Raw genomic sequence first — 9,961 nt, 5'->3', positions numbered from 1 at the left:
CACAGCCACAGTGAACGCAAGGGAGTTATCTTCTGAAAATGAAGTTTTATAATAACACGTAAAGCTACAAGAGTGAAAATTAAAATGAGAAAAAACTAGCCTCAATGGCAATGGTTTCTTGCGCTACATTGAAAACAGGAAATTTACTAGTTTTTCTCTTCTATAAATATTCGTTTTTTTGTATAAAATACTTGTATTTCGATCCTTATAATACAAATTTAGTATTGTACTTCAGCAGTTGTGTAGTAATTTACTTAAAACATTTTGATCCAATTTAAACTCTCAAATTGTTAAGTTATGCGAACACTCGATGCTCAGTGCATTCGGTTCAACAAAAAAAGGTTGCCATCACACTAGTTCGGTGGCGTCAATTGGAGGGATCGGGTTAAGTGGCCTACGCCTCTAGATTTTTGCTCTTCCATAGATCTTGAAAATTACCTATTTTTTGAGGGGGGAGTTGGTTTCATTGAACAGTGTCTTCTTTAGGTATTCTCACCAAAAATGACAAATCCCCCCACCAGATATTGAAAACTACATTTGTTCCTCCCCCCCCCCCATTAAGTTCTCATGAATTGACGCCACTGTAGAACTTACTACAAAAATGATTCTTACACTATTTTGTAGAAACTTAGTTTTTGTATGCTACACTAAGAGGTCAAGGCCTCTCAGGTCCTATCCTAAATTCTTCATGTTCTCCCTATATATTTCTTTATTTATTCCATCCGTTCCATACGAAGTGACCTGAAAACAAATAGATTGGAGATATGTTGCTCTTTCTAATGTCTACGCAAGGGTGTGGTAAATTGTATATTTGCATCAAAACTTAGTTTTTTAAAGCATTGGTTACTATCAACAAGGGTTGTTCATTATTTACTGTTTAACACCCTAAACGTTTTGGAAAACGAACATGTTTGAAATTTTTTTTTTTTCAGTAAACCCTAAATTTAACTTTAACGTAAAGACTTGGAAAGTAAGCACTATCTCCAATTAAGGGTGAATTCTGCTCTTTTTTAGTTTATTTTCACTCTTTATTTTCAAGTGTAAATGCTAATTTGTTTTATCTTATTTCAAAAAGAGATTATTCACTTTGTTCCACAGGCTCGGTGCTTTTTTATGACAGATAAAAATAACTCATTCAATGAAAAATAACTCTTTTTGGTGTCCAACTACGGAAAAAATTGTTTTTGGCTAAAATAAAATGAAAATATGAACATTTTTTGGTAATTCTATGGGCATCAGAGAAGAAAAGTCTTATGTTCTTCACTCCAAGCCATACTGTAACAGTACACATAGGATATTTTGATCACTATCAACGTAAAGATATACTTATGGATCTAAGCTTCAGCAAATGCTGACTAGGTCATTAATAATAGTGAAAGTACTGTGTGATGAATTCTTAGCCATGCATCTCGCATTGTAATTAAGGTTACACTTCATAATCTTATGCTTTTATGTAATCATTGAGAAATACTAGAGAATTCTACTTTGATTCGAGTCTTAGTATTCTTTGTTCTATCGAATTGACCTATCAAAATGAGGATTTTCTTTGTTTTCTTACTGGTATATTTGCATTATAATAGTGACAATAAAATCTTTGTTGAAGCCTGGGGCCAATATCCACATGCCCTTAATAATGCTCAGCCCAATCCTTCTCCCCCTTCCAGAAGCTCATGACATCTCTAGTTTTGTGCGATTTTCTCCCATAATATCACAATATATTTTTAATATAGTCCCGCATTTTTTATATTATATTTCTTAGCTTTCACCAGCATTTTGTATTTTTAGATATTACTTCAATTCGTTTATCTTGACGATAAAGTCTATATAATGTTTTCTTCAAAATTTTCATCCCTTCGTTGTCTTGTATTTCACCCCTAATCTCAGTGTTAGTTTCTAAGGCAAAGCTCCCAAGACACATTGCTGTGGGAACTGTGGGGCATTTCCAAGGGTTTGACGAGGAGCTAAAGAAGAAATTAGCGCCTAACAAGCCCTAACATCTCGAATGCCTTTGCTTCGCCTCGTCTCTCCCCAAAATCCTCTTTTCCAGCCGCATGTACAAACAAATTTTAGTTTCAAAAATTCTAGCTTTCTAGCCTAGCTATAGGATCTTCCGAAGCTAATACAAAGTAGCTTCTTTTCTGTTATATAGTGTATTGCAGGTAATTACTGGATCAAAAAAAAAAAAAAAAAAAAAAAAAAAAAAAAAAAAAAAAAAAACTGTCTTTCTAATTTAGTAACTAAGATAAATGAGCACTAGAACTAGGTTACTCATCCTTCCAATCACCCACTACAAAACAGTAAATCCAAACCAACAGTCCAAAAATATTATCCAAAATAAAGCCACTGCAAGATTAATAAATATAAATCATTTTCCCAAAACCAGTCCAAAGTAATTTAATTCTACAAAATATAATATTCCCAAAGTAATCACCACATATCAGGGCTCCTCAGAGGAAACCTCACTTGCCCATACAGGTTATAATGTTATAATGTAACATATACTCAATCTATTAAAGTAAGAACATGTTCCATATAACGCAAATTTGCGCAAAATTCAACCATTGATTTCGCCGTTTTTGAAAACCCTTATGTAAAGTTTTTCAGATCCCACAACATAAAACTGTCAAGAACTTGTACGCTTTTTATTACAACATATCCAATTACAAATATTGAACCATTGTTCGTTCGGAAGGAAATCTCTAATTAAACAAACTTGTGTTATAAAAATGTTGATTGCAATAAGTCACTGCCCCACAATGACAAACCTGATTGTTCCCGAAATTGATAATGAGGGGTCAGAGCTCATTTATCAGATTTAAGACATCTAAAAACCCTTCAACGAAGAATTTCAGCTTCTTCACCTTTCAACTAAGGGCAATATAGGCCCTTCTTTTTCGATGTTAAGACAGTATAAACTAATTGTTTGGCTAAATATAAATTATTTAAGTAATAATTAGTTCCTCTCAAGTAAATAAAAAAAACTGCTTCCCAATGTCAAGTGACAAGACAGGGCTGTATTACCCTCAGGTGAAAGTTGAAGAAGCTGAAATTTCTCGATGAAAGGTTTCTAGATGCCCTAAATCTGATAAATGGTTTGGCTAAAACTAAATTATAAAACTCTATTAATTAATCTCTCTCAAGTAAGCAAAAAAAAAGAAAAAGGAAATATTGGATAGCAATGGACAGGAGAGGACAATCGATAGTTTGATTATTGGTATGAATCGAATTTTGAATGTTTAAAAGCCCTTAGATGGTGATTTTTTTTTTCTTCTCCTTGTAATTTAGGGAAGTGTGCTATCTGTTTTCTCGATTAATACCCAACCCATAAACAGCCAGCTTTACTCAAAGGGAAACAAGCCAGTGCATTATACATCCCCGATTTATTTTTCATTTTCATGTATAACTTGACTTTACGACATTGTTTTTCATAATATAGAGACATAGTACTAAATTCTTCTTTTTGCCTATTATTTACTTGCTTCAAGTTTTGCTAATTTTTCGCTTCAATTTCAATCAGTTACTAACCTGTTTACATGTACGTTTCGGCCTAGGCTTATGGAGAGGCAAGCTTACTAAACAAGGTTTAGACTTTTCATTTTCTTGTCCTTCTAGCGTATTTATTTTTATTTATTTTTTGTTTTATCTTATCAAATTTTCCATGGATGTGCCTAAAAATAGTTTTTGCTTTAGTATAAGTAACAGAAATCTGTCCAGTGTCCACGAACCCTTATAAAACCTAGTTCTTTATCTTCAGGTTTTTAATATTGCTATTAAATTAAATTGGTCTTTTTCTGATGTAGAAAAAAGAAGTGTTTTATAAGCCATTTTCCAGGAGCTTCATAGCTTTTTATTATTCTCATGCATGATCCGGTTAATAATTTTTGGTTACTTAAACCAGGCACGTACTGGAAGAGAGACATTCGTGCTTTTAATCCCCCTGAAATATCCCGATTCTTACAATTTTCCTAATAATCCCTAAGGTTTTGTCTCCACTTTTATCCACAAAAGGCTAAGCTAATAAAAACAACATTAAAACATTATATTGTAAGGTGCTATACGAAAAAGTGATCTCCCATGTTGCTCAAGAGGGGGGACTGTAATTTTACTTTACCCAGCTACATTATCTCTTAGAGCAACTTTAGCTTTAACTTTGATAATGTTTTTGCTGCGAAGCAGTAACCGCTTTGAAGACCCTCATCTCTCAAGACTTTTTTAAATTGGAACAGTTCTTTATTCTTATTGAACAATAAACGTTCAAGGAGAACAGCAGAACTCTATGGCAGGCTCTAACAGGCATAAACTAAACATACTTCGACTCAGCTGTCGATATCACCTTATCATCTTATATAGTTATTATAGATAATATTAACTATATCACCTTATCACGATATTAACTTATTATAGCTAAAGTTGCATCTAAAAAATAAAAAATAAAAAGACATCACTATTTCCGAAGTTCACATTTATTTTTGTCTCACTTTTTAGAAGTAAATTTTTTCTACCATTTTTTAGTCCTTTCTCCAAAGACATAATTTACGTGTGAACTGGGAGAAAATAGTTTATGGGGTACACGAAAAAATAATGAAAGAAGTTTGTCTTGGCTGTTATGTGTGTTGAAAATCTTAAAATGAAAATTCACGGTCAAATTGAAGTTGCTACTACTACTACTGCCAATAACTTGGGGCAGCACCAAGCCACCTAAGGCAAACAGAGCTGCACACATTCATCCTCCATCCTAATCTATTGAAAGCTTTTTACCCCCTCAAATAAATTCCAATTTCATTGAAATCCTTTCTTATGATCTATTCCCGCTTCATTCAGAAAGAACCTGATTTAATCCTTCGTTCGTAAAACTTGTCCTAATTATTTCAACCGTTCTTTCATTATAGTCCTAGAAAGTGGTACAGAACCATAGTTTTTGAGCTGCTTATTGTTTGATACACGGTCAGACAGAGGGATACTTAAAACTATCCATGGACAATTCCTCTGGAATATATTACAGATTCATCCTCTGCCTCTCGAAGTGCCCGTGTTTCAGAGACATACTTGACCACTGTCACTACTGTAGCTCCCAATATTTTAATCTTGGTGGTAGACTTATCATCTTATTCTTCAAAATCTTTTTCAACTCTGAAACAAAAACCTGGGCCTCGGCTGCTCTACTTTTTATTTGACAAATTCTCTGCTTCCTGTGTCTTTCCTAATAACACTACCAAGGTAAGTGAAGCTATCCTCTAGATTTATCTTCTCGTGACCCAACATCACTTTTTCAGCTGCATTTATCCCTAGCCTACGCGACTTGGATTTCTTCAAATTAATTTTCAGGCCTATTGTTGTATCCTGAACCCTTAAAACATCAGAAATTCATTTATTTTGCTAAAAAACTTATCTAGGACACTCCAATCCTCTGCATAGTCTAAATATAGAAGAGTTTTACCTTCCAATTTTAATTTTATGGTCCTCCATAGCCTTTCTTGTATTCCTTAGCTTTAAACCAATGAAAACAATCCATAAAACGGGGATGGGACACAATGCTGCATAAATCCGGATTTGGACAGCAAACCAGGTACTAACCTTACATCCAGCTCCCTAGCAGCAGCGACATTATTCAGTTTCAAAGTTCTAATCAACTAACGTACTTATCGGGTATACGATACAAGGATATGACTTTCACTAAAACTCTTTTATCAGCTGCGTCAACTGCATGTTCATAATCTATGAAACTGAAGGATCAGCTGATTTATACACTTCTCATTTTAATCTAAGAAAAAAAAAAATCAGTTTGATTCTCTCCATCTTAAAAGCACACTGGTCTTCCCTTAAAACTTTATCTACATCATCTCCTGGTCTAATAATTATCATCATGCTAAGTAATTTGTTTCCAGCAGAAAAGCTAATGCCTCTATAATTATCGCACTTACTTTTATCACTTTTCTAATGCTGAGATTTAATTAAAGTTTTCGTATAACCGAAAAAAAGGTACTTTTCCTTTCTTAATAACCAGGTTCATAATCTTCAGTAATTTATCTCTAACTCCGCAACTTCTATGTTTCAAATACTCATTTACCAGACTATCTGCACCTGAGGACTTATTATTTTCAACCCTTTTAGTAGCCTGGTTATTGGGAAGTATACAGGCGTTTTCAGGAGGAAATTTTTCTAGTGGGGGGTCGGCGTTGGAGTAGGGGTTACGGGGAAGAATTTTTCCATGGAGGATGTTTCCTTGGGGGAAGGGATATTTCTATGAAGGGGGCGCCGGATTTCCCAGAATTATTTAAAAAACGAGCAGAAATTAAACAATAAAACAAGTTTTTTTCAACTGAAAGCAAGGAGCTAAATTAAAACTTAAAACGAACAGGAATTATTACGTATATGAGGGGGTTTGCCCCCTAGTCAATACCTTGCTCTTTACGGTAAAGTTTTTTTTGTACTTTCAAAAGAGCTATCTACTCTAATTAACCGGCCTTTGTGATTCAGGGGTTTATTATTCGAAAAAAATTCTAAATTTTGCTTAAAGAGCGAGGTATTGACTAGGGGGTGAACTCCTTAATATACGTTATAAAAACATACGAATATGGAAATTCGTTACGTAAGTTAATTCGTAAGTTACGTCAGAACAAAATTTCGAGAAAGCCATTAAGCCAAAAAAAGGAAAATTAATATGCGTATTTCGTTTTAATTATTCATATACGGTGAGCCAAAATCAAAACTGCATTAATTCAAAAACGTTCAGAAATTTAATAAAAACAAAACAAGTTTTTTTAACTGAAAGTCTGGAGCGACGTTAAAACTTTAAACGAACAGAAATTATTTCGTATATGAAAGGGGTTGTTCCCTCCTCAACGCCTCGCTCTTTACGCTAAAGTTTGACTCTGTCTCACACCTTTATTTTTTTAAACAATAAAAAACTTAAGCGTAAAGAGCGACGGGTTGAGGAGGGAACAGCCCCTTTCATATACGGAATAATTTCTGGTCGTTTTAAGTTTTAATGTCGCTGCTTAATTTCAGTTAAAAAACTTGTTTTTTTTTATATTTAATAATCAGTCAGGGCAACGGTCTTACCATCTTGTGAGTACAATTTCAAATTATGGGCTATTTTATAACCAAATACCGTAATGGTTATAACTAGATTGTTATACCTAGAAAATTGCAGCAGTCTATAATCGTTGCTACTTTTCTTTTCTACAGAAAATTTACTTAGGCTAGGACATCATATATTCCTAATTCTACCAAACTGGGTATCACAACTCCCCTAATAAAATTGCCATGTTTTTATCTTTGATCCTGTCTTTTTGTTCTTGTAACTGTATGAGAGAAAAGGTTTTATTAAAAAGGTTGTATGCAAATACATTCACTACTATTTCTGTCAGTCAGTCTGTGACAAAGAGTTTTTTTTTTCAGGTTATCTTCGCAATAATCGTGAACGCTCGGTTGAATCCAGTTGAAAGTCAATATAAATTTAACCTTGGATTCACAGCTGGCTCAAATCAGTCTTTCTATTCACCAATCCTGTCACAGCCATACATGAAGCAGTCAAAGAATCAGCCCTTTGGAGTTCAAAGAGGAGATCGATCAGAATTTGCTGCCGCACTTCATCCACATCCATTTTCTCGATACCCACCTCAACTGCATAAAATACACCTAATGCAACATCCTCTTTTAATTCAACTAGAAGATCCCCTCCGTATTCAAGTCCCAGCTCGTGATAAATCAAATGAAATACTTTTTCCCCAACAAGGGAAACTACACTCGTCTACCCCTGGGCATCAAAAGCTTACTAACGTAACTAATAGAGAGGAACTAAAAAACAGCCGACAATCAAAACAATTTGTAATTTATAGGGCATTCTTGGATCCGGTAAGCAGAAAGGAAACAGTTCTTCAACCATTTTTTGGTCAACATCCAAAACATGTGTCCAAGGATGGAATTAGGTTCAAAACAATCCTTGGAAAAATCTATAATACCACTCGTATTATAAATAAACCTACAAAAGAAGAGCTTATGCAAAATTTAGATGTGACAAATGAAGATTTCAGATTCAACTTCTGAAATATTTGAAATATTTATTTATTTGTATATTATGTTATTTTTAATAAAATCAAATAGAAGGCGTTATATAATAATGAGAATCTAATTTAAAATTGAATGATATAAGTTTAAACACTCCATTAGAGGCGATTTGGCTCTAGACTCTGGTATGCTGGAAATTCTAAAAATGTCAATTCCAGGTACATATGTAAGAAAGTTTGGTGACTGCCACCAATATAATGAGATATTTTACCCATTGACTTATACATTATGCATATAATATGTCTTTTCACCTTCTTTTTTTGTAATTTACCCCGCCAAATAAATGTTGGTGGTTCCCGCAATCTTCCGAGCCCCTCTAAAATTGAGATTATATTAATTCTAAGAAATGGAGGGGGACCTACATACTAGCTGTGCGATGGAAATATTTACACTATTCCCACAGGTTTTACGCTGATCTTACTGGAAATTCCTTAGCGGACACCACCCCCCTATGGACAATTCCTCCCACGGACAATTCCCAACGCGGACATTACCCTCAAGGACAACTTTCCCCCAGGAAATTCTCCCCCGCAGGCTATTATCCCTCGAAAAATTCCCCCACATGTAAAATTGAACAGCCAAACGAGCCAAAGGGAAAGTACAAGTATGATAAATAAAACGAATGAAAAAAAACAAGGGATTTTGGAATATGATGCCTATATTCCAAAATGAAGATAGAATATATAGTGTAGAATCTCTTATAATATCTATTTTTAAATTGTTGTTTATTTTAATTCTCTTTACCGTGTAATTTTTTGGTTCAGTTATCATAGAAGGGTAAGGTAAAGGTCAGATAAAATAATTTCGAAATATGAAATTAGTGACAACTGTAGTCGGGCTGCTCTATGACGAAAGTGCACAGAGGTAGTGGCTTGGACTAAGAAGTACGAGTAATTATTTCAGGTGGACTTATTCTGGCACAGACATCTATAGCACATGACACGAGTTCACCCCCTTGCGATTGAGAATGCGTCCACTAGGCATACATGAGAAAGTTTTTTATGTCTGCAGCTCCTTTAAGGGGCTTTTTTTTATTTCATTACTAATTAGTCTGTGTTCCTCAACTCACCAGCTTGTATTTTTCTATTTTTTTCCTATAAATTTGTTGGATTTTTCAGCCGTTTTTCAACCACTTTTGGATGTTAAATTACTTTCAAATTTTATCAGTATGAATGTTACTGTGAATGTCCGAAATCTGGTTAACATCGACATTCAATGGCGAATGTCCGAAATTCCCTTTTCTCTGCTTAGATTCATTTAACTTTGCGAATCACCTTTTTCACATATGCAAGTTTTGATGGTAAAAGTGAAAAGTTAGATTGGGTTAATTTAAATTAGGTCATAAGTCTTAGAAACAGTGGCGTATCCAGGGGGACGAGGGGGTGCCCCCTAACTTCGTCTAAAGTAGTGTAATTCACTTAATTAACCCAAATTTGCGTTAATTAAACTTGTTCCTAATGCAAGTTTTTTGGATTAACCTATTTTGCGCCCCCCCCCCTAAAAAAATCCTGGATCCGCCCCTGCTTAGAAACGGGTTAAAAACCTAACCTAACCAGTCACCATCAAACCTTCCATAAAACTGAACCTAATCTAACCTAACCAGTCACCATCAAACCTTGCATAAAACTGAACCTAACCTAACCAGTCACCATCAAACCTTGCATAAAACTGAACCTAACCTAACCAGTCACCATCAAACCTTGCATAAAACTGAAAAAGTTGACTGGCACTGCTGACTAAATCCAAGAATAAAAAAGGAATTTCGGACATTCACCGGTGAATGTTGAAATTCACCAATTTTGGACATTCCCGGTAACCTATACACTCCCAATGACAGTGCAATAATACAACATTTTTCCACCTCGTATACTCCAATTGTTATAAAAAAAAA

General features: G+C 34.5%; 1 protein-coding gene across 1 annotated transcript; it reads left to right on the top strand.

Moving 5' to 3' along the window:
• The first annotated feature begins 1,485 nt into the window (after positions 1–1,485).
• On the top strand, positions 1,486–8,103 carry LOC148954560 (uncharacterized). Its single transcript, XM_089087149.1, has 2 exons — positions 1,486–1,560; positions 7,402–8,103. The coding sequence occupies exons 1-2, from the start codon at positions 1,534–1,536 to the stop codon at positions 8,047–8,049; spliced, it is 675 nt and encodes a 224-aa protein (XP_088943275.1). The 5' UTR covers positions 1,486–1,533; the 3' UTR covers positions 8,050–8,103.
• Positions 8,104–9,961: the final 1,858 nt, after the last annotated feature.

Source organism: Artemia sp. Qi Xiang Cuo, chromosome 3 (genome assembly GCF_049724085.1).
Source record: "Artemia sp. Qi Xiang Cuo chromosome 3, ASM4972408v1, whole genome shotgun sequence".
Classification (NCBI taxonomy): Eukaryota; Metazoa; Arthropoda; class Branchiopoda; order Anostraca; family Artemiidae; genus Artemia; species Artemia sp. Qi Xiang Cuo.
Note: the sequence above shows the minus strand (reverse complement) of the source record. Positions and strands in the feature narration are given on the sequence as shown.

Bases quoted from the DNA above. Each gene is read 5' to 3' on its own strand.
- LOC148954560 (XM_089087149.1), top strand. From the start codon at position 1,534: ATGAGGATTTTCTTTGTTTTCTTACTG. The intron at 1,561-7,401 runs GTATATTTGCAT...TTTTTTTTTCAG, and splicing joins TTTTCTTTGTTTTCTTACTG to GTTATCTTCGCAATAATCGT.